Source organism: Cimex lectularius, unplaced genomic scaffold (genome assembly GCF_000648675.2).
Source record: "Cimex lectularius strain Harlan isolate CLEC.00 unplaced genomic scaffold, Clec_2.1 scaffold42, whole genome shotgun sequence".
Classification (NCBI taxonomy): Eukaryota; Metazoa; Arthropoda; class Insecta; order Hemiptera; family Cimicidae; genus Cimex; species Cimex lectularius.
Window position 1 is genome coordinate 1,012,759 of NW_019392754.1, and position 27,441 is coordinate 1,040,199.

Consider the following 27,441-nt stretch of genomic DNA (forward strand, 5'->3'; position numbering starts at 1 on the left):
ACGGACTTTTATTTTGTTATCAAGTTATTCGAAAATTCGAAGTCCTAGTGGTTAGTTCTCGGTTCAGCCGGCGAACGCTGAATGTGACTTCGTCCGGTGCGCGTCACGCCGCTCGACTTATTTTATACGCCTTTTCTTGACCAATTTTGGTGAATTTAACTTTGGCGTCAACGGCGTCGTTTGATTTCGTAGTGCAGGCGGTTTTCTTAAAGAAAAGTGAGTATTTTTCCGTATATTTACTCATTTTCCATCCATCGCCACCGGGCTCGCTCGTTCCGGCGTAAATTCCCCCTATAAATGGCCAATCCGGATTATATAACCAATTTTCAACAATCCAATTTTTTGTGTTTCAGATCATATTCTACTATGAGCTACTACAAAGGGTAAGATATTTTTCACTTTTCTAGATTATTGCTTAGGTTAAATTGAGTACTTCAGGGACCCTTTTCTGAAGAGACGAAATGCTGGCAAATCATGTTAGGAAGTTTTTTTTTTTACTGTATTGGTTTTGGATTTATACACTCTGAAACCCGCACATGTTCAACATATACATATAACATGTGCTGTCTGGAGCCTATTTGCGTTTTCTAGTCCTTCGACAATTCTTGGCACACTTTTGGCATTTACAGTAAATTGCGGGTAGACTCGAGAATCACCCACCCCAGGTGTTTGCAGTACGGGGTCAGACCTCGGTCTTACCCTTCCGGCCAACGAGGGATGGGAGCTGCGGTCAACAGCTAGGTCAATTCAACACTCAATGCTTGCAGTTCCAAACCCATTCATACAATTAGAGCACTTGTAAACCTCTTCTTTTTTCTTTTTTTCATCGGACAACGGACCCACAACAAATGGATATCTTTGTAGACATATAAGATTTCCTACCAGTTGGACTGTAGGTTCGACTTCTCCCTGGCTAAGTTTTGAGTTGGTAGTCAAGAAGATTACATATGTGTGTATAATGTATGGGTAAATTCTTTATTATTGGAAAGTGAAGAATGTGTGGTGATTAGTGACCGTTAGTCGATATTTATTTAGAAATCGTGACCGCATCTCACGATTTCTAAAAAAAGTGAAGGATGTTACACGTTTTATTCTCTTTTGGGAGAAGTTAGAAAAAGATGAAATAAAATTTTATGAAAAAAGGGAGGAACACATCTGATGCAACGCGATGTGATCCGATGCTACTCAATGCGTCTCGTTTTGGTAGGGTGTGCACATCTGTTCGACGTCATGCGTGTGCCACATTCTCGAATGTATCACAACCACCTCTTTCTTCATGCATTATTTTGAGCAAATCAATAGTTAAATTTTATGAGCAAAACGTGTAATAAATCATTAGTTAAATTTTAGGAGCAAAACAGTGCACTAAATCGTTAGTTAAATTTTATTTGCTAAACCGCATAATAAATCATTAGTTAAATTTTTATGAGTAAAACATGTAATAAATCATTAGTTAAATTTTATGAGCAAAACTGTATAGACCGTTAATTAAATTTTATGAACAAAACCATGTAATAAATTGTTAATTCAATTTTATGATCAAAACCGTGTATAAATCTTAAGTTAAATTTTATGAGCAAACCATGTAATAAATCGTTAATTAAATTTTATGAGCAAAACCATGTAATAAATTGTTAATTCAATTTTATGATCAAAACCGCATAATAAATCATTAGATAAATTTTATGAGCAAAACCGTGTAATAAATCATTAGTTAAATTTTATGAGCAAAACATGTAATAAATCATTAGTTAAATTTTATGAGCAAAACGGTGTAATAAATTGTTAGTTAAATTTTATGATCAAAACCACGTAATAAATCGTTAATTAAATTTTATGAGCAAAACTGTGTAATGAATCGTTAGTTAAATTTTATGAGCAAAACCACGTAATAAATCGTTGATTAAATTTTATGAGCAAAACATGTATAATAAATTGTTAATTCAATTTTGTTATCAAAACTGTATATTAAATCATTAGTTAATTATGAGCAAAACCATGTAATAAATCGTTAATTAAATTTTATGAGCAAAACATGTAATAAATTGTTAATTCAATTTTATTATCAAAACCGTATATTAAATCATTAGTTAATTATGAGCAAAACCGTGTAATAAATCATTGGTTAAATTTTATGAGAAAAATCATGTAATAAATTGTTAGTTAAATTTTATGTGCAAAACCGTGTAATAAATCATTAGTTAAATTTTAGGAACCAAACGGTGTAATTAATCGTTAGTTAAATGTTATGTGCAAACCCATGTAATAAATTATTAGTTAAATTCATTATATGAATAAATGGTATTCCAGTGTTTTGATAATTCTGTCAAACCATCATAATTAAATAATTTTTATAAAAACTCATGAATTTTTGATCCCATTTAATCGGGTTTACATTGTAATTAATATAATGACAAAAGTACATAAAGTTTGAAATAAAAATATGAGTGTCCAATTCTTTTGTCTTCAACTGTCTGCTATGAGTGGTAATCTGGAATGTGGGGAACTCGGGTAGCATAGAGCAGGCAGCGTTGCGTGGTGACGGGTAGATGTGCACAAGGGTAATACAATTGTATGAAAAAATTGGCCATTGAATTTGCGTTGGGTGGCTCCAGGTTACATCGTGTTGTGTTATGTTAGGTGTGTTCCACACTTGACTTTCGGATGCAGAAAAAAAAACCATGTAAACTTTTAGTTATGATGATATATGATCATTTAAAAAACAGGGAGGCAAGCAATTTGCAGAAGATGTGTGACACGTCCGGTAGCGTATATACACAACAATACAGTTGATCATACTATCTTAATGCCTGATTGGTGTCTGTCACACCAAGGGAGGCCCGACGAAACCCAGCAGTAAATAATTGCCTGATCGATGTACACACTACCATTACAGCTATACAACTTTGTAAGTCCAGTAAAACACATGGCCCGCTGTCTGATGAAAAAATGGACATCTACAAGCGCTCTTATGATGGTGGAGTACTTGATATCCTTCCAACACCCTTTGCTCATATTATACAGCTAACCTAATTGATGGTTGATGAGGTATTTGATATTCCGCTATCGACCTGCTCACACATTCGCGCTAATAAGTACAATCATGCTAATAAATAATTCACTCACATCCCTTTTTTACTCTATTAACTTGCCAGTCATTTATTATTTATACTATGTTTCAATTGGTCTTATTGGCGGGTTCACTTTTGCAATTCATGTCGAGAGACTGGTTGTAGAACTCCTTCAACCTGATGTTGAGCTAAAAGCTTGAAATCTGGATCTTTAAAAAAAAAAAAATACTGTGAGTAGGAACTATCTTTTTAAAAGGATTGAACACCGCACTCACTTCACCATTCATCATTTCTATCTATTAGAGAATGTTTTATCTGCACTGTCTTACTCTGAGGTGAGACTTTTCTACAGTTACTCAAGTTAATTGAACAGACAGGATATCACACATGGAAAACTAACAACTGAGCGTTTATGTGTAACTCCCTCTCTCTCTCTTTAAAAAAAAAAAAAAAAAAAAAATGTGATTGATTTGATTTTTGCTTAAATTTCTTTTCAGGTCAGGGTTTGGAGGCCGAGGTGCATCTGGTGGCGGTTACCGAGGTGGAAGTTCCAGTTACAGGGGAAACCGTGGAAATGAAGGAACCGGGTGGAGAGGAGGAAATCGTTCTTACGGCAGTCCGGGTGGGCGAGGAGGTGGTACCGGAGGGGCAAAATATTACGACTCTATGCCATCGTCGTTTGACTCAAGATCGAAATCCTATATAAGTAAATAGATTAAAATTATTGAAACGTTCATTTAACCCGATGCTTATTAATTTTATCAATCGTCAGGCCCGGGATCTGTCGATCGGTATTCTGGCAGGGCGAGGGATGACTACCGTTATTCAAATCAAACTGTCGAGAACATAGGGTACGGGGGACGTTTCTCTCGCGGCTCGCCAGAGCCTCCAAGGAAGAGGATGAGGACAGACAGCACCTCAGGTTCTTACGGATTGGTACGTACAATAAAAAAATAACATTTTCAATGTTTCAAGTATTTATCAAATTGAGATTTAACTGGCGATATTCAGCATTGAAAGTTGTTATTCGGTTTATAGTCACTTTTATGATTAAAGTAGATGTCTTAGAGGTTTTTAGATTCAAAAAATCCAAAATTACAAGCTGAAGTTTTCATTTTATCCTCAGTTGTAGAATACAGTCGAACTTCCCAAAATGGACACTGCTAATCACCAGACTTCCCTTGTGACCGGACAATTTTATTTTTCCCAGCATTATTTATTTACTTTACTAAGAATGCTTCTAATAAACGGACATGTTTAAAGATTTTTCAGTTAAAAAGTTTCTTGTAAGTGGACAGATAAATGAAAAATAACTTAAGATTTCACAAATGTCCTGCACAACTCTCTTGAATGCGTAAGTTTAACAAAAAAGTCAAAGAAGATCAAAGTCATACAAGACCGTGAGAAAGAGAAAATTAGTGTCATGTACAAACACACATCGTTTAAGTACAATATTTTTTATTTTCACTTAGGACTACCGCACAGTACTGATTGAACTACCAGTTGATTAGCTGACTATTTAGTCTGATTGGGTTGACTGAACTGTTACGCGGCCCATAGACGATCAATATTATTGCACAATATTTTGGGTTGTGCAATTTAATTGATCATGTGTAGACAATATTGAAAGTTTGTGCAATACATTGCATGATTGATGAAAAGTTGAAAATATATTGTACAACCTGGAAAATATTGCATCGTCTGTTGGCATTATTGTGCAATATCAGTCAGTTTGTGAAGTGTCAACAAGTGCTCAAAATATTGCACAAACTTCAATATCGCCTTCAAACTATTCAAGTTCATTGCACAAACAAAATTTTGTACAATATTATTGAACGTTAAGGGGCAACTGTCAAATTATTGTGCAATCTATATTGTACAATAATATTGACTGTCTATGGGCCGCTTTAGGTTGGCTACTTGTGTGCACACCATCCAAAAAGCAAAATAAATTAATTCCTGTCATAAAGGAGGGTATGGCTAAAGTCCAACCACCCATTGGGTTTTGTGGGCGATGGGGATAAAACCACCACAATACTTTTTTCAAACTATTCTCAATTAACTCTTCCTTACGGGATTAAACCCTTCCCCTTCTAAGGACGTTCTAGAATGTTGTACCTCTGATAAAACCCCCTTCGTTGAAAGCTTGTAGGGTGTGGGGGGTATTTTTGGAATTGAATTGGTATCATAGCCCTTTATATAATGGGGAATATTTTTTGATTTGACCTTTTGGACATTTTTTTACGATTTTTTTAAAATAAAATTTTTTTTTGTATCTAGGGGAGGGTATTTACAAGTCAAGTAATGTAATAAATGTGTTAATAAAAAGTCATGGGCTGTACCGTGATTTGAACCCAGGAATATTATCGTGTCAAATAAGTGTCCCCTAACCACTCAACCACGTCCTGAGGAAGAACACAAATTCTTAATGCTCATTGCAGGTTAAAGCCACAGTAGACGTATACTTCTATTGTTGAATCTATTCACCATAAATTCCATTGTTTCGTACAGTTTAAAGTAATTATAAGTGTTGGATGACACCTCAACTTCATCTTTTCTATTTGAGCCAAAGTGTTATACAGCCAGTACTATACAATGTTTGGCGTTTTAACGATGGCCCCATCTAATAAATGGACAAAATCCCATTCCTGCTTGGTGTCTGCTTATAGAAGTTCGACTGTATAAGAAAAATCAATCCTGAATTATTTTTTAGTAGACTGAAAAAACTACTGTGCGTAATTTTATTAAACATTGTTCAACAAAAGTGATATTTAATGTATTAATGCAATTTTTTCTTCTTCAAATAATCTAAATCTTGGTTTTTTTAATTTGAATTAGTGAATAGTGAGGATAAACAAATATCTTATATACTTTTCACTTTACTTGATGGGGAAAAAAACAGTTAATTGAAAATAATTGGCCTTGTTTTTGACAAAAAATTGGCAGAGTATTTTAAGATGGTCAGCTAGATTATATTTTTTCGTCTAAAGTCAATTTCCTTTTTGTGTACACGGTCAGCAGTAATGTTTTTCTTTTTTTCTCAGCATTTGACACAGCAAGGTTTAGAACTTTTTAGTTTATATTTACTGAACTTTTGTATTAAGGACTACATGACTGAATTGAGAAATTTAAGTGTTCTTCTTTTTTTAAAATAAATTTTGAACATATTTGTTCGCTGAGATTTAATCATTGGAAATATATATAAAAAAAAGGCGTTATCTTTTAAAGCTGATTTAAAATGCTTTTGAAAATTATTGTAAGAATTAATTTACACGGATGGTAAGATTGGATTTACAACATGATGGAAATTTTTACCACCGTAATATAATTGGAGAAGAGCATAAAAAAAAATGACTTTGGATTAAAATACAAACAAAAACATACTTTGTGCACTTTGCATTCTTACGAAAAAGAATTTAAGAATGAATTTATAATAGTAGATAAAAGTTGGCTTTACCCGACAAGCGAAAGGAACATTTTTGAACTCATGGGTGAAAGATGTTTCAGTATTGTACTCAGAACTGTTGGAAAAAAAATTCATTTTGAAAATTGAGGAATATCGATGGTAAAAAGGGGCCTTGAGGTTGTGTCATATTGGCGTCGGAGGTGAGAAACTGACGAATTGATGAAATGAAAGAGGGAATGTATAGACAACGAGGTAATCTCATTACTTCAACTATAACAGATTTTACTTGAATTTTCAGAATTAACAACTAGGAAAAGAAGAATCAATCGATTGAAAAAAAGTATATCTTTTTATGTCGTCCATTTGTTTAAAAAATAAAATATTAACAAAAAGTAAAAATAGCATTTATTGTGAATGCTGAAAGCTGTAAACTGGTTAATTATTTATATTATGAGTAATGATGGTGGAACGTGGTGTTTATTCTCATCTTGTAATATACAATGATATATAAGTGAATAATAATTACTACTAAAATATTCTTATTTTTCAAGGTATCTGTTGGAAAACTATAAATTGACCAGATATATTTTGATTTGAAGGAAGTTGATTTGTGCATTGTTTGTTATTTTATGTTAAAAAAAAGAAACAGAAAATGACTTTAGATGATTAAATGCACGAATCATTGTATATTTGTGAAACAAAGATTTGACATTGAAGCGTGAAGTTTTTACTTCATAAAAAAAAAACTTTATAAACAACAATTTGTTGAACTTGACTGCCCCCAGGCCTCTCGGAGATCACATGAGAGGAGCTTCTCATCGAACGATTATTCTGGAAGAGGCTTCTATGATAAAGGAGCCCCTGGGGGTAGCTACCTGTCAGAAAAAGGGAGCTACCGTGAAGTAAGAGAAACAAGGCCTAATGACTACACTTTCCGAAAGCCCTCTCACACGGCCAGAGGATCTTTCAGAGGAAGATCCGTAAGAGGGGTTGTCCGCAGAGGATTCAGATCTGGCACAGGGTCGTTTTTGACTAGGAAGAAATTGGTGGAATCTTATGGCATACGGAAAAGGATTTCTTCTAGATCACGAGAATACTATCGCCGACTGAAGCACTACAGACTGAAGAGGTAATAAACCATATTAGCCACAAACCTTGAAAAGACCAGATATGCATATGATAATAAATATTCAAAAAATGATATGCTGTTTTATGGTGATCGAACAAAAAAGGTAGTTAGTGGCAATTCAGATAAGAATTATTTTTAATACTTCATTCGTCATAACATACTTCATCCCAGTCGCTAAAACAAAACTAAAGTGTAATAATCTATTCTAATTGATTGCACAACGAGGTATGATGAACTTTATTGTCCTCAGAATTTTATGAAACTTTAAACAACTGATTTATAAGCGAAGTATTTCCCTCTTCATAATTCATTGTGAACATTACGAAATTGAGATCTTCTGATATTGAGTTTAAAAAAAAAATTAAACAAAAAATTAAACTGGATATAAACAGACAAGAAAACAGCGGCTCCTTTCTTGGAGATTTGAGGTGAATTACCTCAAACATCCTTGCTTTTGGATAAAGTTAATGACCTGAATATGAATTTATCAACATTTTATGGATTTTGTTTATGGCTATTTAACAACTTTTGCTTTTCATAACGGGGCTAACGTGTAGGATTAACTGTAATTATCTGCTTTTAGAGCATCATTTTACCTAAATTTTAATGCTACATCTTTTCTATTAGTATACTTATAAGTAAGGAGCAGATTTGTATGTGTTTACAGATTTTATGTATATTATTATTATTAATGCTTTATGACATTTTGATGCAATTTAAAACATGTTAATGTTACACATTTTTACATATTTTGGGGTAAATTAAATTGTTTTTACAAATATAATTTTATCACAAATATATACAAAAAATACGCTTATCTACAATTTGGCATTTATTTGAGTATACTTTCTAATACCATTATATATTTGATTAAAAAAAGAGTTATTAAATCAACTTTCAAAAAACTAGAAACAGCTGGAGGATAATTAAGCAATAAAATGAGTAAGAGGGTGGAACATGTGCTGCTTAAAAGTCCTGGGTTCAAAGAGCTAAATAATATTTCTGACATCTTGAAAGGGAATCAAAGCATAAATTCAATGTCAGAAATTAATTTAAGCCCAAAATAAATTTTAAATTTTCTGTGATAAAATCCGATAGATGAATGGCTCCTTTAGCCGATCCAAATCCATTTTAAGCCCTGATTATTGCCGTTTCAATTTCGAAAATTTGAAATATATCATTCCCAATAATTTCAAAAAATGAAATAAGTTTCAATTTTGTTATTTTAAAATGTCTCTTTAAAGTGTTGGATGTATCGACTACTTTTCTACCACGATTAATCTGTTATTATATCCCCTTATGAATACATTTTAAATAAAAATGAGTAAATTTTTTGTCAAAAATTAGAACATTTATGCACATATATTGCTTTTTTAATACATAAAAATCCACTCCTTATTTATAACTGTAATTTACATATGTGATAATAGTCCAGAAACTGTTCTATGTATTAGGTCTGCAAATTGAAACAACTGGCAATCAAAGAATTAACATAAAACTAGCTTGAATTTGAAATTGTTTACTATATTACGTGTCTCACTAAATAATCGGAAATCGTGTTGCATTTTTTTCTTTAAAATATTACGTTTCACTATTAGGCCTATGTAATTTTTTTATTTTTTATTATGTGTTATATTTAAAAAAATGACCTTATCACAAGTTCAACTTCAGAAATTTATTTTTTAAAACAATTAGAATTAATTATTAGTTATTGAAAAGTAAATGTGGATCCAATCAACAAATTAATCGAAGTTTGTTTTATGATTTTCATATAGTTTTTAAAATATTTATCACAATAATCCCAGTCTGTATTTTTTTGTTTATCCATGCAGCCATGCTGTTAGTTTGTTAAAAAAGTCACAGAACTACAACATTTCTTCAATGGTAAAATTTCCCCCTGTTGTTTTTGTTCAGGAAAAAGGAATGACATTAAAAAAAAAAAGTTTAGATAAGGAAATCTTGTCTAAGACCCATGGTGTTATACGGATATCATAGAGAGGAAGACCAAATTGGAATGGGAAGTGGACGATAAAAAGAATCTGTTTATTAGCGCTACCAAAATCGCAGCAGTCCATTTGTCTACAGGAAACTTTGTAATCCCAGAGACTATTTGCTGTGTACTATGTAAATCGAATTTTCAAAAATGAAAAACAGCCATTTTTCGGTCTGCCAAATTGTAAAACGATGTTTCTGGGCCGAATTATTTCTGGGATGATATATTTTCATGCATGAAAAAAAAAATTAAAAAAATTAACCTCCGTGGTACCAATGGTACTACTATACAAGTGTTGAGAAGAATTCGAGATGAAAATACTCGAGGAATTGTAAAGCACATCGGTGGCTCTGTTATGGTATGAGGGTGTCTCCTAATGGAACCAGTAACTTAGTATTTATCGAAGGAATTATGGACAGTAAAATAAATATGTAGACATATTGAGGCTTAATTTATTATCAAGTGCTACGAAATTAACAGAATATTTAAATTTTGTCATTCCTTTTCCCATAGAAAAATAACATGGAGATGCTTTCCCATTGAAGAAACTTACTTTTGCAGTTTTTATTTTTTATTTTATTATTATTATTTCTTTAAAAAACAATAACTAAGATCATAGCCATACAGATAATTGAGAAATACAGAATGGGATTGCTGTGATGCATTAAAAAAAAAATTCCATAACTAATCTATTAATCCTTAATGTTTTAAAAATAATTTTTCCGAAGTTGAAGTCTATTTTTATTTTGTAGAAAACTTTTGGGTTTTAAATAGGCAAATTAAAGAAATAATAGAAACAGAATTTCAAATATTCACATAATCAGTCCTAAGATTTGTGATGATTTAATCAAAATACAAAATTTTGACCTAATTTTTTTAAAAAGATTATTTATTATCAAACCTCGATGCAGTTAGTTCTAAACGTCTAGCCCTTAGATATTTATTTTGGTTCAAATAGTTAACGAAAATTATGTGAAAACTTTTTTTTTTCACGATTGTTTCTAATGATTAGATCAGGATTGAAGGATGACGATGATAAGAAAAAAGAGAGTGATGACGAACACGAAGATGATGAAATTGAGAAGGTAGTATTTAATCGTGCCCGAAAAATCAATGAATTTCTAACGATTTTTTTCCCCATCCACAGGAAGACGACGAAGACGTCGAGGGAGAAGATGAGGAAGCAGACATGGAAGAATCCGGAGATGAAGAAGAAGAAGATGCTGAAAAACCCGAGGGAAGTGAAAAAGAGAAAGAAAGTAAAGACGGCGAAGAGGAAAAGAAAGAAAATGAAGAAGTAGAGGTTAATAAAGAAAGTGAATCCCCTTCAAAGAACGTCAAGAGGAAGAAAAAGGCCGTGAAAAAGAAAAAAGTTGAAAATAAAGACGGGAAAGAAAACGAGGTAGGATTTAATCCAGGTGGACTTGTGACTAATTCATTAACTTTTTTTTTTTAAATTGGTTCAGGAGGTCAAAGTTGAAGCAACAACAAAAGAAGGTGAAACCAGTGATAAACCGTTGGCAAACTTCGTCGGGCAGAGTTTTATCAATCTCAAATGTCCTCATTGCGGTTACAAAGGGTCAACTTTTAAAGACTATTCGAAACATTTGTCTACAAAGAAGCATACAAGCTCAATGCAGACTCTTTCGAGCAGACTCCGTGCCAAACTGACTGCAATGAGAATTGAACAAAGGGAGAAACAGCGTTCACTCGACAATGAGAGTAAATCGAAAAATTTACGCCTCACGACTTTCTTCTGTACTATTTGCAAATTGAATTACAGAACCCTAAAGTCAGCCCATCAAAATTCAGTTTCTCATAAGGCAAGTTTAAAACGACTAGATCTTAACCCCGTATTGTACCAACTGCAATAAATAATTAATTTACTATTTTAGAAAATGAAAGCGTTCGTTCTGCCTTATTGTAGAATTTGTCGAATGAACTTTAAATCTCCTTGGACTTACGAAATCCATCTGTGTGATCTTATTCATATTAAGGTAGGATGGGTACTGGTATGCTCAGAAAATATAAAATTGTTATGAAATTGTGATTATAGAGAAAGGCAAGAGCAGAAAAGTTGTCTCGCCCACCAATGGGTCAAGAAGACGAGGAAACACTCAATGATCTCGATACCAGCCATTTCATGGTTTTGGATGCTGTCGGATCTGGAGATGACGGTTTGGATTATTAACTGTCCACATATTTCAATTGTCATTGTATTATATATATTATTGTATAATTCCAGCTTCTTCAGGGGAGAAAACAGATGATGAAAATGCCGATGGGGAAGGAGCTGAGAAAACTGGCGAAAAGAAGAAGAAGAAGAAAGAAGAAATCAAATTGGGCGCTGAACACTGTAAACTCGTTGAAGTTTACTTTTGCGAACTTTGCAAGATTTATCTATCAAGATCTGAAGACAGGGAAAAGACCCTGACGTTGCACTGTCGCTCCAGGACTCATCTGCAGAGGTACATTAGACACCGTGATGATAAATCGCTTCGAAGGAGAGCTGTGAAATTACACAAGGAACATGAAAAAGAAAAAGAACAGTTAAAGGTAAAACAATTTAAAAAAAGTAAAAAGTATGTTTTTGATAAATGTATTTTTTTTCAGAAGAAGGAAGATGGTGGAGATTCCAAAACTGAAATGAAACCAGAAGAGAATGACGAAAAGAAAAAAGACGAAGATTCAGAAGATAAGATTTGGTCGGAAGTAGACAAAGATCTATCAGATCTTCTACAAGAAAACGAAGAACAGAATGAAGACGAGGATGATTCTAGACAAGAAGGAGAACGCTACGACCGTTTCAAACAGAGTGACACTTTGGACAAAACAGCCGTCGATTCTCCAACGAAATCAGGCACCGCCAACGGAGTCTTGTCCTCAAATGAAAAGAACGAAGTCGAAGTCGGAAAATAATTTTTATCCTTTTACGATTATTGTTCAGTCAAGCTATACTTTTTTTTAATCATTTGTAATCTATACATATAAATTGTTTTTTAGTAATGTGTGTTTTATCTGTGCTGTTTTATCACACAATCTGTACTTTATCTGTTATATGTATGTGAAAGTAATGTCATTTGCAAGAAGTTAGTATCACTACTTTTTATTTTAAGGAAATGTAGTTTTACTTTCAAATGACTATAACAAATATATTTAAATAAACAATTAGTATTACTGCTATCTTTATTTCATATTTCCGTAATTTAACAGTTCAGCACAGAGGACGCTCGGCCGTTCTTTACCTGTGGCGGACACTTATTCCCTCTTTGCAAAATAACTGTATAGCTGTCTCAACCTTTTTTTATTGGCATAGATATTTTCAGGTTTTACAGGATTTCTTGAAAAATTATTTATCTTCCACAGGACTTTTCTTTCAAGATTTTTGAATTAAACTATGATTTTCCTGAAATGAAAGGCTAGTATAAATATTTTACAAATTCATCGTATTCCTGCAACAAATTTTTATATTTTCACAAACAAAAATGACAAAAGTTTTGTAGTTTTATATAAATAATATATGAATAAAAACGTTGAATACATAGAGCTGCGTTTCCAGTGAAAAAAATCGCACAACTAAACGCGAGAATTACTTGTGAAACGCCATCTCGGGTTAACCATTTCCACGAGGCGAAACATTTTGCACCCTAGAGACGAAACAGTGAGCCGTCAGTTTGCGCGATTATAACTGCTGCACCAGCGTTTGCTATCATAGCGATAATTTATGTTAAAAAGAAAAACGGAGAATACGCGGATGGAGCAAATCAGTAGAACCCATCTATGAATTAGAAACTTTACCCAGAGGACTTCTGAAGACTGAATATCTGGTCACAGGTTTTTTATTTTTAGCATCCCACAAAAATCAGTAGCTTTGATATATTCGTATAAGTCGAATGCACTTCTGGTTCATTTTCATAATCGAGAAAAGTGCGTTTTCACAGAACGAAACACTGATGCACACTAAAAAACTTGACAGCTGGTCAGCTCACCCCGAAACGTCGTCATGCCATAAGTTTCTCAGTCCCGGCTAAGTCTCCACAACACAAGATAAGTTTAGCACAGTCTTTTATATGAAACGTAAATAAAAAAATACAAATCTCAAATAAATTTAAAGTTAAAGGGGGCTTCACACTCAAAGGACAGGACAGGGTCGACCTAGGACTACAGATGAGAGAGACTATAGATTCATCCATCTTCTTACCACAGCGCAGAAAATGGTGAGACTTCAATTCACACAGGGAACGTGAATTGGACGTTAAGATATCGGGCGAGTTTTCTTTATAGATGAGGTGATGGTTGTCCTCAAATGGGAAGTAGCTGCTTAGGAGAATGGTATGCTGTATGGTTTCTCAGGTGGCATTCCATGGTGGGTCCTTTCCTTGGATGCTCGCACCGAATTGGTTGTTGTGGGAGGAAGATCTCTCACAGAGATACTTATAAGACATAAATGAACATGTACCATTTGACTCCCATCAGGGATTCTTGCCAGTACAGGAGCCGTAGAACATGTATTCTAGATGACTACCTGATTGAGTGCTTGATCTGTTCCGCTCGAAGTCCAGATTTGAACCAAATTGAACACATTTAGGACCAACTTAAGTGACGCCAAAACCCAGATCCTATCACCCAAAAAGAATAGAAAAGAATTCGTCAGAATTTTATCAGAAATCTTTTCCAAGGATTGCAAAAGCGTTTAAATTGGTATGTAAAATATCAATAAAACTAAATAAATTAATATTTAAAGGCGGTGCGTAATTTTTTCCATTAATGTATATTTTAAATCCTCAAGTTCCACGTTATTTTGTAGGCAGAATTTGTGTCCTGGACAGCCGTAATTAGGTAAATATCCTAATTAATTTAAAATCTTACAATATTTGAGACACGTGAACCACTCTAATTACTTAAATTCACTAATTTTGTGGTTCGCTTGACCAATTAATATATTACAATTAATTAAGGTTTTTAGTTGAGATAAAAAAGTCAATGGCATGAGCGGGATTCGAACCCACGATCTTCGGCTAGATACGCCGCTGCTCTACCACTTGAGCTATCGTGACCTCGATCCACTCGGACACCAACTTCCCATCTCAACCACACCTTTTGAATATTCCCTATACTAAAAACCTTAATTAATTGTAATATATTAAATCGTTGCTAATAAATCAAATTGTGAATTTTGTAAAAGGGGAAAGAACGAGCAAAATACATTTTACAATTAATAAGTAAACAACTTTTAATTACTTCACAAACTTTTCCAATGTAAGAGGTATGCAAATATAAAATTTTCTTAAATTATTGTTTTTTTATTATATTATTATTATTAAGATTTGGGAGCCTTTTCTTTTTTTAATGCTGCTGCTTCAGCTTCGGACTTTTCAAAGGCTTCAATGAGCTTCTCGACTTCTGGAACTGGCAGTATTCTAGTTACACATTTCCCCTTAATACGCTGAAGTGTTGCTACCTCAACTGGAAAAAAATAAATTATTATGTAATATAGCTGAAGGTATAAACGAAGTTAATAATGACTCCGTACCCCGATCTACTGTTAATTTAGCCGTGTCCAATGTTTTACTTAGCACTTTAATGCCTAAAGCAAGTGCGTCATTGACTGTCATCTCGCCCTCTTTATAATCAGATTTCAAACTTGACACTGCAGCCTAAGACAAATTTAAATGAAAATTTAATCAATATTTTTTGACAATGTCAAAATTAAAATTAACAGAAAACTAACGCCGCTGTTGTGACCGATGCAGGTCGCTTTCCATCCGGAGTAGTTCCCGCTAGGGTCCGACTGGTACAATTGGTATCCGTAGTGTTTGTCCCATCCCATGTAAAGGACAGAGACGCCAAAAGGACGCTTTCCTCCGTACTGCGTGTATGCCTGTTTTATATCACACAGCCAAGAGACGAGCTGTTCGCAAGGGATCGTCTCACCGTACTGAATTAGGTATCTCTGGGAAATTAACCTTAGCTCGTTCGTGAGCACATTAGCATCTGCAGTTATCCCAGCTAGACTGCAAATCATGTTCCTAAAGAGAGGAAAAAAAAGATACAATTATTCAAATTTTTTTGTAAACGCGGAAACAAATCTTTTACTCGTTGAGTTTGTAAATTTTTTCTGAGTAGACCAGTTCATCAAGAAGTTTGTTTGGGTTTCTTTTTTCAGCAACAAGAATGATGCCGTCATTTGCTAGAATACCGAGACAAGTTCCAGCATGGCTAATGGCCTCCATGGCGTACTCCACTTGGTACAATCTCCCTGAATTTTGTATATGGTTAGCATAAAGAATTTAATGAAATTATTAACAAAAGTAAATTTTTTGATTTACTACCTTCTGGAGAGAAAATTGTGGTTCTTGAGTCATACCTTCGAGCCTGAAATAGATTTTTACAATCAACAATCGTTAACAGTTAGGAACATAACTACATAAATCACTTAGATATTTTGTTAAGTTTCATTTGATCATGTTAGATCTCTAATTTATTAGGGTTCAGTGGGTTTACTATTGATGTGCAGTTGAATTTATTTACAATATTTATTTTTGTTTAGTGTGGCCGTTTTCAATCATTCTGGCCTGCCTATCCTCACGCTTTTTGTTTGTCTGATGTTGCAGCCAATAAAAGTTGCAAAATTTTGCTACCATCTTTACTGCTGCATATTACATTTGTTCGTTTTGTCCAAACCAAGTCCCTATTAGCTTGACTAGTGGACTTCACTGCCTAAATGTACTTAGAAAACTGTAATTTGGTAATTGTAATCTTGGCTTGCCTATGTTTGAATTTTGGCCTGTCAGGAATGTTTCAGCTTTTCACCATCTTCACCAATACACAGACTAAAATGATCAAAAATACAAAATGCAGGTGCATTAAGCCTCAATCATCGAGAATAATATGTGCAAATATAATTTAGACTATATCTGAACCTTCATATATTCAAACAAATTTAAAAAAAAATTAATTCCAACATGGAAAAAAGGAGGGATAATGTAAAAAAGATGGTAAGGACATAATTTTATCCTTACAATAATTATAATTTATAACATTATGAGACGATCAATGAAGATGGCAAAATGCTGAATCCTGTCTGACACCAAAACAGCAAGGAGAGGAAAACCAAAATGATCAAGGGTTTATCAAGCAGACACCAAGGAGAAATCTTACAAAATACTTATTGTGGTATTTCTTCTTAAGATCTCAGCTGTCATTGGTGGTCACAATGGCATTGATAGGACATTAATAGGTAACGGACTCGGTTAGAACTCTGCAGCCCTACATTTCAAACCAACAAATTTATAAACGGACATTTAAAAAAAATCTCCATTAAAAAATAAATAATTTTAAAGAAAAAAAAAAATAAAACATGAAGTTTGGCCACTTCAGATCATTTTCGTCTGCCAATCCTCACTGTTTGGTCTGTCAGACGCTGCAAAATACTACACAACCACTGAAGATGGCAAATTTTTTAATAATGTCTTGATAGACCAGATTGTTCGGAAATGACCAAACAAGTTTATCAAGCAAAGACCCCAATAAGAAATCTTACAAAATGGTTTCTTCTTGAGGTCTGTTGTATTATAAACACATAATTTGGCGCTTTCAGATTATTTCCTGCCCCCACAGTTTTTGGTCTGCCAGATTCTGCATAATATCATAAAACCTCTGAAGATGGCAATATGCTAAAATATACCTGACATCAAAATTATCATTACAACCAAAATACAGGTTTATCAAGCACAGACCCAAATAAGAAATTGGTCAAAATACTTATTCTGGGATTCTTTCTCAAGTTCTGAGGTGTTATAAAAAGGTATTTCAGTCCACCTAGCCTCACTGTTTTAGTCTGTTGGATGCTGTACAACACCACAGATCATCCGAAGATGGAAAAACAAAAAAGGTGTATGAAATATCTAAAGATCATAAACGACCAAACTTTACCAAACTTATGTTCATTAAGCACAGACCCCAATAAGAAATCTTACCAAACAGGTATTGTAAGATTTCTCTTTGAAGTGTTATAAATATTATATACTTGAGATCTTTTTGGTTTGCCTGATCTCACAGTATTGGCCTGTCAGACTCTGCAAAATAACAAGAACCTCTGAAGATGGCAAAATGGTAAAACATGCTTGACAGACCAAAACGAGCAGACATGACCAAACTTCATGTTCATTAAGCATAGACCCCCCCCAACAAGAAATCTTTCAAATTATTTATGGTAAGGTTTCTCCTCGAGGTCTGAGGTGTAATAAACATTGGATACTTGAGATCGTTTTGGTTTGCCTGATCTCACAGTTTCGGCCTGTCAGACGTGCAAAATACCAAGAACCTCTGAAGATGGAAAAGTGCTAAAACATGGCTGACAGACAAAAATGAGTGTAAATGACCAAACTATGGATTTATTAAGCACAGACCCCAGTAAGAAATCTTTCAATATTTATCGTAAGATTTCTCCTTGAGGTTTGTTTTAGACACTTGAGGTCTTTTCTGGTTTGCCTGTCCTCTTTGTTTTGGTCTGTCAACGCTAGAAATACCAAGAACCTCTGAAGATGGCAAAACACTTAACTATATCATGGTTGACAGACAAAAATGAGTGAAAACGACCAAACTACATGTTAATTAAGCACAGACTCCAATAAGAAATCTTAAAATTCTTATTTTGACATTTCTCCTCGAGGTGTTATAAACAGTGGACACTTGAGGTCTTTATGGTTTGCCTATCCTCTCCGTTTTGATCTGTCAAACACTGGAAAATACCAAGAATGTCTGAAGATGGCAAAATACTAAATCATGGTTGACGGACAAAAATGAGCGAAAATGACTAAACTATGGGTTCATTAAGCACAGACCCCAATAAGAAATCTTTCAAAATATTTATTGTGAGATTTCTCCTTGAGGTCTTATAAACACTGGACATATGAGGTCTTTTTGGTTTGCCTGTCCTCTCCATTTTGGTCTGTCAAACACTACAAATATGGCGAAATGCTGAAACACAGAACAAACTAAAACCACCAAGAAATTACCATGCTGAAACTGATAAATATTTAGTTTTATCCGATGAAAGTAAAAGTGATTAAAACTGTATTGAACCTAGTATGGTTAGGGTTGTGAAAATAGTGATTAAACTTGGTTAAGATTTGAAACAAGAACATCACCCATGTTCAGAGTTATGTTAATACATTCATTTAGAAAAAAAAGGTAGTGATTTTTATGGGAAATTGATAAATGCGAAAAATGAACGATACAAGAAAAACCAGTTTTGTTTTTTCCATTAGCAATGTTAATGTAAACTCGATATATAAAGAGTAAATAATAAATATTTAAAATACACTTACCATGATTAATATAAATAAATTGTTATTTGGGGAACAAGAACCGGTAAACTCGACCTGGTACCTGTGGGGATGAGTTTCGGATTTAGTGTGGTTACAAAGCAAGTTTAGGCGACGGAGAGTCTTCACTCCACCGGTGACTGACCAATTCTCAGTTTTTTCCTCTTGTCACCTTTACGGAAAATTCCTTCTAAACTGTCTTTATCGGATATAACGAAAATGTCGTTTTTTCCGTACGACATTTCAAAATTGTCCGTTGGTTTTTTCTCTCGGAAGAAATTAAATTGCGGAAAGAGAAGTGCGATTTTTCGGATAACGGGGGCTTTGGGTTTATAACCAGCCGAAAGGGGGAATGAAATCTCCGGTGGACGAGGTCCGATTTTTCTGTCGTCAGTCGAATTTATCCCTATAAAAGAACCGTGAAATGTCGATTTTTTAAATTTTTCTTTCATTTTTTCTTTCTTTAATCTCCGGACAGGAGATTCGTTGAGTTATCCACCAAATTCGAAGAGGCCGAAATGGCGCACAGGCTCCTCTTGACCGCGAGGAAGTTGGAGAGGATGATCCTCGTCGGTCTCCAGAAAGGCTCTTTGGACTCTTTGACCGTAAGTCCCGACTTAATTAGGACAATATAAACAAAAATAAACATTACGGACTATTTTCAATTTAAATATTTATCCAAGTTGTGAAAAAAGTCAATTTTCGCTGGTTTTTCACTAAAAAAAATTGTCCTGAATACTATCTACTACATATCAAATCTGCTCTACTTCAGCATAGGCTTTTGAGACTGATTTTGTAATCTATTTTTTTACTAAGTATATTATTTTGGGCTTCATAAAATAAAAATGACAAGTATTTGTTTGTACAAATGAATTAAAATTAATTAAATCATCTTAAGGATACAACCTTATTACTGCATAAAGGACCAGTATGTAGTTTATGCATTACATAATATAATGCAAAGCATTTCAGAAGATTTTATTTACACAAATATCTTCATTTATTGACTCCCATGCCCTTATATCCCCTTTTCAATTTGGATCAGACCTTGAAAAAAGCCCATTTTAAGTTTGTCAGTTTGAATTCAGGGCTGCTGGATCCGAACCCTGGACAAAATCCCACAATGAGTATTTTGTAAGATTTCTTCTTGGATCTGAGTTGGATCAACCTAGTTTGGATGTTTCCAATCATTTTGGTCTGTCAGACATGATTACAAATTTGGTCATGTTCAGTGGTTGGTCTATGGCGACTTACAGCGTCTGACAGACTTAAAAAATTCAAGAAAGACAGATGAAAATTACGTGAAGTGTCCAAAATTCATGATTATGACAGTGTTAGATTGTTAGAGCAGAATAATTATAAATAGAAATGAAAACATTTATTTCTGAAATAAAACGTTACCTTCGCTGTTCACCATCTAGTTTGTTAAGATAAATAATTGTTGATACAAACTTCAAATAGATAAATATTGTAAAATATCTCAAATAAGTTCCTTTTTTGTTTTTAGTTGAACAAGAGCCTTTCACAAATTACAAAGATCCCTGGAGTCCCATCCATTGGATCAATATGGCAGGATTGGAAGACGTTTTGCGAGAATCCACCCAAAGGTTTTGAAAAATTCTTTAAGCCAAAAGAGACTAAAAGCGCCAAAGAGTTGAAGAAGGAGGGCGAAAAGGAAGACACTGAAGCTGCTGCTCTAAAAGAAAAGTCGCCCAAATCTCCGCCTCAACAACCTCCTCCTACTAAACAGCAGCAGCAACAGCAATGGTCTTTTGGAGTTTTTGGTAGCCCGAGGTATAAAAATTGGACTTTAAAAAGTTATTTAAGAGATAAAGACAATTTAATTTGTGTATTTTCTTCATTTTTGTTGTCCTTTTTTTCTATTTATAGATGGTTTACTTTACATTCATTAATTTCGTGGTCCGTTTGACCAATTACCAGATTTTACCTTACAATGATGGCAATTACAGCTTTTGCTATTTACAGTAAATTATCAGTAGGCCTCAAGAATTGTCCATTCCTGGTGTTGGCATTAGGCAGTTAGACTTCGGGTATTATCTGTCCTAGCAACAAAGATTGGCTCCTGGGATATCAATAGCTAGGTCATTTTGCCCCCTACACGGTTTCTAAATCCAAACCCATTCACACTCAATCACTCTTTCTCTCTTTCTTATTTACATACTATTTACTGTGTTAGGGTGATAAGTACTTGATATTCCTTCATCACCCTTTACATCTGTTATATAATAACCAACTTACTGAGGATCGATGGGTACTCAATATTCCGCAATCAGCCCTCTTGCACATTCATGCTAATAAATACATTCACTCAACACACCAGTGAATTCATAAATATCAGTACTATGTACAATAAAACAAACCTGTTTCCACCAAAAATCGAAACAGAGAACCCAGATATTCACTACTTTTGGGTGGCATTCCTACACACTCTCTATATGGAGCCAAAAATTGACTGTTCAAATAGATGTAACACATTGAACAATCTTTCTCACCTGCCAGACACATACGCAGGTTTTAGCCCAAAAGTAAGTGTCCGAGTGTCAAACCGCATGGCCTTTTCTTAATTAGGTGAGGATGAACCTCCTCCCAATCAGATCCTCCAACAGCCACCTATCGACCCTGCTTTTGATATTGAAAGCTTCTCTTCCGATTAGCTCGCCGATGCTGCTACTTTCTTTAAAGTTTCTTCTTCTTTGCTTCTTTCTTTTTATTGAATTTTGTATCGTCAGAGGGCTGGTTCATGGTGGTCATGTCTGGAGGTTGGGGCGGCCCTTATAAGAAGAGCACAGGCGACTATGAAATCATAAGCTGGGTTTCCACTGTATGAAAAAATCACTTGTGCAGCTAAATTACTCAGAAAACAACGTTAACTATTTCCACAAGGCGAAACATTTTGCACGATACAGGCGACACAAGGTGAGCTATCAGTTGCACAAGACAAGTATGCCATTTATAACTACACAAACTGCTTTATCAGTGTTTGCTATCATGGTGATACTTTTTGTAAAAAAAAGAAAAACAAACAAAGTTGAGTTGAGTTTTATTATTTTATTTATTTTTTAATGAGTTTTGTCTAGCATACCACAAAAATCAGTAGCTGTGATACATTCGGTTGAAGTTGAATGCATTCCTCCTGGTTCATTCTCTACTCATGACAAACGCATTTATACTGAGAGAAACAAACAACGCGAAACACTTTGATGCGCACTAAAACTGAGTCGGCTCACCCCGATACATCCTTTCGCCAAAAGTTTCGCGAGTGAGTTTTGTGCAGTGGAAACCCAGTTTTAGACCTGTCCGTAAAGTTGACGTGAAAACTGGTCTACCTCGATCTAAGTTCCTCATAGATGGTTTGATTTTTCTTTTGTAGGACTTATTATGTGAAGGCATTTTTAACTAATAAGGCATTTTTAACTAATAATAATAATAAAAGATAAATTAAAAAAGTTAATTGCATGTTACAAATAATGATTAAATATAAAATTAATGAAAATTGACATAAAAAGGACATATTTAATTTCTTTTGTACAACAATGAATGCATTTTTAAAAAAAATCAAGAACTGGTGGACCAGGCGGGTCAGGTCCAGGAAAACCGCTAGGCGATTCTGAAAAAGAAAAATGGCTCCTTCTTGGTCTGATCGGGATGGTTGGTCTCATCGCATCCATAGCACTTTATGAGATGGGATATAAAGAAATTACCTGGAAAGAATTTGTAAATAAGTGAGTAAGTGTAAATAATATATTTTTTTAAAAGTTAATTATTTTTTTTAACGATTGACCTCTTTTAGTTTCTTATCCAAAGGTATAGTAGAAAAATTGGAGGTGGTGAATAAAAAATGGGTCAGAGTTCGCCTAACTCCTGGAAACAGCGCTGATGGACCGGTAAGGGTTTTATACGTGTTGTGACTTTACTTGATTCATTTCCGTTTAAGGGAGTGCTATGGTTTAACATCGGAAGTGTGGATTCATTTGAACGGAATCTAGATAACGCTCAGATGGAAATGAACATCGATCCACCAAATTATGTCCCTGTAATTTATAGGACTGAAATCGAAGCGAGTAGCCTCACAAGTTTTCTTCCCACCATTCTCATCATAGGTAAAAACTACAAATATTTTTCTGAAATTTTTATCGCAAGCTGGTAATATACAATTTTTAGGCTTCTTGATATATATGATGAGGAGATCTGCAGATATGATGGGTGGTAGGGGCAAGAAAGGAGGAGGCCTTTTTGGCGTTATGGAGTCAACTGCAAAACTGATCAACTCTTCCGACATCGGAGTCAGATTCAAGTGATTTTCTATAGTTGAAAAGTTTATATTTTTATATTACATACTGTATTTCCTTTCTGCAATAGAGATGTAGCTGGTTGTGAAGAAGCCAAAGTGGAGATCATGGAGTTTGTTAACTTTTTGAAGAACCCTACTCAATATATTGAGTTAGGAGCCAAAATCCCAAAGGGTGCAATGTTGACAGGTAAACATAAATGTTGAATACATATATAGCACCTGTGGCAGTATGTATAGCAGCGGGGTATTGAGCCGGAGGTTGTAGGTTCAAGTCCCTTTCACGACACCAATTTTTCATCTCAACTACCTTTACATAAAAATGATAAATCAATTTAAATCGTTATTTTAGTTAACCCATTCACTGCGGGACCGTAATCCGAGACCATCACAAGGTGCGGAAATTGTTTTTTCATGAAACTTGATAGGTTTATTACGTTTAGTATTTGATCAATAGCGATTAATGCTTTATGACTTGAATTCGAAGTGAATTTTTAGGGTTTTAGACTGTGACTCCACACTGGAGTCAACTGAACACGGCGAAAGTCTTAGTATGCAAACCCACGACTCAATGCACTTTGTCTAATCCCTTTGGCGTGATTCAACGGTTGTGTACAAATTTTTTAGAATAATTATTCAGAAATCGTGAGATGCGGTCTAGTGTGATGTAGGTTTCAGAAAAACATTTTCTTTATTGTGCCAACATTTTGATCTTTATTGAGATCATCTTCAGGGCCTGGGAATTACAAACATTGTTTACATTTAACAAATACATCACACCAGACTGCATCTCACAATTTCTGAATAATTATCGACTAACGGTCACTAATCACCACAAATTTTTTAGAATTTTCGTATTCTAAACCATTTCAAAAACCTATTTTGGTGACTTTTTCTTCACCAATGTATGAACGAGGAAAAATATTTCCATACTGAATAAAAGAGAAGAAAAAAAAAACTTTTTTTTAGATAAGAACAATTTATGTTTTTTTTCTTAATATTTACAGTTGTTATTTTCCATAAGTTTAAGTTTTACAAAATGAATCTAAAAAAAGAAACAAATTATTTATAAAACAGCGTATTTACAACAATAAAGTTATATATTTACAATTTTTTTCCATGCATTTGAATTTTTTAAAATTAAAAAAGAATATAAATAAAAGAAAATTAAATTATAAAAAAAAGAAAAAACAACCATAAAAATGAATGATTTAAAATTTTTGTTTTTGTGAAATTCCAAAAACCATGCAGGAATGTTTAGCCCCTGCTTGTCGCTGTATCCCATGTAGTATTTGTGTCCAAATGGTCCTGGCTGTGGGGAAAATAAAAATATAAATTTAATTTAAAAAAACTGAGACACAGTTGATGAATTTAAATGTGATAAAGATATTTATGTGGGTCATCCTGATTTCCTTCCATTACGTGAAAGAGGTAAAATTAATTATTCACATATCTATATATTTCTATGATTATGTACTTTGTCATATTTGGTTTCCAACAAAGCCAAAGACCGGTAAGTTAAAAAAATATTTCATGTAGAAGTGAAAAAAAAAATCTGTAATTTTTCTAGTTAGTAAAGCCTAAAAAATATTGGTTTTATGTAAATCAAGCCGATAAAATTTCTTTTTAATTTTAGAACTTCCAAAATTGACTTTTTTTTGGTCAGCCTTGTTGGATTTCATTTTTGGTTGATTGTTAGTCTAAAAGTCAGCCCTGTTGGAAAAAAAAAAAAGAAAAAAGAAGAGATAAGTTAATATATAAAAACTGATCTTCTTTCTCCTTGACTAACAACCCACAAAAATTGATTTCCCAAGTTCTAGCCTATCAAGGATGTGGTTTTTTGATATTAGTTTGTATGATTACTTTTTTCAAGATAAGGTTTTATAATGTACTAACAGAATACATTTTTATTAATAAAAATAATATATATATTTTTAAAGAAATTTGCTACACGTGTTTAAATTTCTTAAAATAGTAAAACCTTCTCACTGAAAAAATTTACTTTTTAAAGAGATACTTGACCAATTGTAATGAGCATTAATTAAATCCGATAGAAGATTTGATTGAAAATTATTTTCATACGTATTATTTATTAAGGTCCTCCTGGAACTGGTAAAACTTTACTAGCCAAAGCAACTGCAGGAGAAGCTAATGTACCTTTTATATCTGTTTCTGGATCAGAGTTCTTAGAAATGTTTGTCGGTGTTGGCCCATCTAGGGTAAGTTAAAAAAAAAAATGTTTTACTAGATTAAACGTTAAACATGAAAAAAATTTCAGGTCCGTGACATGTTTGCTATGGCAAGGAAACATGCTCCATGCATTCTATTCATCGATGAGATCGATGCCGTAGGAAGGAAAAGGGGCGGTCGGAGTTTTGGGGGGCATTCAGAACAAGAGAACACTCTTAATCAACTTTTAGTTGAAATGGACGGTAAGTTCAACATTGTGGTTAGTTTTCTTAAACTTATTTTTTTTCTCCTCTAGGTTTCAATACAAATATGAACGTAGTTGTATTAGCTGCTACAAACAGAGTTGACATACTAGACAAAGCTTTAATGAGACCTGGTAGATTTGACAGACAGATATTCGTTCCCGCACCTGATATTAAAGGGAGGGCATCCATTTTTAAAGTACACTTAGAGCCTTTAAAATCTAATTTAGATAAGGCTAATTTAGCGAGAAAGTTAGCAGCACTTACACCCGGATTCACAGGTAAATAAAATAATATAGTGTTCAGTATAATTATAAAAAACTTTTCTCATGTCGAATACTAGGCGCTGATGTAGCAAATGTGTGCAACGAAGCTGCCCTTATTGCTGCAAGGGACTTGAACACATCAATAAATTTAAAGCATTTTGAGCAAGCAATTGAAAGAGTGGTCGCTGGAATGGAGAAAAAAACAAACGTGCTCCAACCTGATGAGAAAAAGACGGTTGCTTATCACGAAGCCGGTCATGCTGTTGCTGGGTGGTTTCTTCAGTTTGCAGATCCTTTACTGAAGGTAGGCAATACTCGTCAATTGTTTAGACCTAAGGTGAATGTTTTGTAATTTCAGGTTTCAATTATTCCAAGGGGAAAAGGCTTAGGATACGCGCAGTATCTTCCCAAAGAACAGTACTTATACACAAAAGAGCAGCTGCTCGATAGAATGTGCATGACTCTCGGCGGTCGAGTATCCGAGGAGATTTTTTTCAATAGGATAACCACAGGAGCTCAAGACGATCTACAAAAAGTGACTAAAAGTGCATACGCTCAGGTACACGAATGTTAAATTTAATCAAATAAAATTTCTTTGACGTTTTATAATCTTCAAGGTTGTGCACTACGGCATGAATGAAAAAGTTGGTGCAATCAGTTTTGATATGCCTCAGCCTGGAGAAATGGTTTTTGAAAAACCCTATTCAGAAAACACAGCACAATTGATTGATAATGAGGTTAGATGTTTAGTTGATAATGCATTAGTTAGAACCAGGGAGTTGTTGAGAACTCATAAAACCGACGTAGAAAAGGTATTTTAACTTAGTAAAAACAAAATATTGCAATAGCTAACTGTTATTATTTAAGGTTGCGGAAAGGCTTTTAAAACAAGAGATACTGAGCAGGGAGGATATGATTGAGCTACTCGGGCCGAGACCTTTCCCGGAGAAATCCACTTATGAAGATTTTGTCGAAGGTACTGGGTCGTTCGAAGAAGACACAACGCTCCCTGAAGGCCTTAAGGAGTGGAACCAAAAACGGGAAAGCGATAAGCCAAATAAAGGCTCACCTTCAGAATCGACAACCCCCCAGGCGTCAGTTTAGTTTTTGTTAGATATTTTTATTTAGGCTGAATATATTTTATTTGTACAAGTGGTTCGCTATCTGTGTGCAGAGTTCACATTTTGTAAATACATTTTGCTGTTCATAGTGAACGGCCAAGTGGACAAAAATTAAATCTATTACAATCTTTGTTTTCTTTTTTATCCTGTTATATTTCGACTTAACTGAAGTGGAAGTTTTTTTTAACAATAGAACACTTTCTTTACTCAATTAATTATACTCAATTTTTTTTAAATGAAAAATTTGTGTCACAGGCGGGATTTGAACCCACGACTTTCGGCTCAATACGCCGCTGCTCTACCATTTGAGCTACCGTGACTTCGATCGCCCATGGCACAAACTTCTCATTTCGACTACCCGATTTTATTCTAATTATAAGCAAAT

The 27,441-nt window shown here is 34.1% G+C and overlaps 3 protein-coding genes across 4 annotated transcripts; 2 read left to right on the plus strand and 1 right to left on the minus strand.

The window, feature by feature from the left end:
• Positions 1-60: 60 nt before the first annotated feature.
• On the plus strand, positions 61-12,556 carry LOC106673855 (glutamic acid-rich protein-like). Of its 2 annotated transcripts, none has more exons than XM_014406201.2 (12): positions 61-216; positions 354-383; positions 3,569-3,777; positions 3,844-4,007; positions 7,263-7,606; positions 10,612-10,684; positions 10,747-11,001; positions 11,066-11,422; positions 11,495-11,596; positions 11,656-11,776; positions 11,845-12,155; positions 12,213-12,556. In XM_014406201.2, the coding sequence occupies exons 2-12, from the start codon at positions 367-369 to the stop codon at positions 12,516-12,518; spliced, it is 2,259 nt and encodes a 752-aa protein (XP_014261687.1). In that variant the 5' UTR covers positions 61-216; positions 354-366; the 3' UTR covers positions 12,519-12,556. The 2 variants fall into 2 exon arrangements, with proteins under 2 accessions (XP_014261687.1, XP_014261688.1); XM_014406202.2 differs by having other exon boundaries at positions 12,216-12,556.
• Positions 12,557-14,806: 2,250 nt separating this feature from the next.
• On the minus strand, positions 14,807-19,093 carry LOC106673877 (proteasome subunit alpha type-4). The gene is made up of 6 exons (XM_014406249.1): positions 18,932-19,093; positions 15,932-15,974; positions 15,696-15,858; positions 15,331-15,628; positions 15,133-15,256; positions 14,807-15,065 (listed from the first exon to the last, which is right to left on the minus strand). Exons 1-6 carry the CDS (start codon positions 18,932-18,934, stop codon positions 14,920-14,922), a joined length of 777 nt encoding a protein of 258 aa, XP_014261735.1. The 5' UTR covers positions 18,935-19,093; the 3' UTR covers positions 14,807-14,919.
• Positions 19,094-19,252: 159 nt separating this feature from the next.
• On the plus strand, positions 19,253-27,187 carry LOC106673876 (AFG3-like protein 2). Its single transcript, XM_014406247.2, has 14 exons — positions 19,253-19,533; positions 20,436-20,722; positions 22,510-22,671; positions 22,740-22,833; positions 22,884-23,049; positions 23,111-23,243; positions 23,309-23,427; positions 25,335-25,456; positions 25,516-25,669; positions 25,723-25,950; positions 26,013-26,239; positions 26,294-26,494; positions 26,553-26,747; positions 26,803-27,187. The coding sequence occupies exons 1-14, from the start codon at positions 19,447-19,449 to the stop codon at positions 27,037-27,039; spliced, it is 2,412 nt and encodes an 803-aa protein (XP_014261733.1). The 5' UTR covers positions 19,253-19,446; the 3' UTR covers positions 27,040-27,187.
• Positions 27,188-27,441: the final 254 nt, after the last annotated feature.

What these genes read in the sequence shown, in the direction of transcription:
- LOC106673876 (XM_014406247.2), top strand. Translation starts at nt 19,447, where the DNA reads ATGGCGCACAGGCTCCTCTTGACCGCGAGGAAGTTGGAGAGGATGATC. An exon ending in GAAACAGCGCTGATGGACCG is followed by an intron (nt 22,834 to 22,883) that starts GTAAGGGTTTTA and finishes TTTCCGTTTAAG; the next exon opens with GGAGTGCTATGGTTTAACAT. An exon ending in ATAAAACCGACGTAGAAAAG is followed by an intron (nt 26,748 to 26,802) that starts GTATTTTAACTT and finishes TTATTATTTAAG; the next exon opens with GTTGCGGAAAGGCTTTTAAA.
- LOC106673877 (XM_014406249.1), bottom strand. An exon ending in CACAATTTTCTCTCCAGAAG is followed by an intron (nt 15,859 to 15,931) that starts GTAGTAAATCAA and finishes TACAAAATTCAG; the next exon opens with GGAGATTGTACCAAGTGGAG. An exon ending in GCATCGGTCACAACAGCGGC is followed by an intron (nt 15,257 to 15,330) that starts GTTAGTTTTCTG and finishes AATTTGTCTTAG; the next exon opens with GCTGCAGTGTCAAGTTTGAA.
- LOC106673855 (XM_014406201.2), top strand. An exon ending in AAGACGGGAAAGAAAACGAG is followed by an intron (nt 11,002 to 11,065) that starts GTAGGATTTAAT and finishes AAATTGGTTCAG; the next exon opens with GAGGTCAAAGTTGAAGCAAC. An exon ending in AAAATTCAGTTTCTCATAAG is followed by an intron (nt 11,423 to 11,494) that starts GCAAGTTTAAAA and finishes TTACTATTTTAG; the next exon opens with AAAATGAAAGCGTTCGTTCT.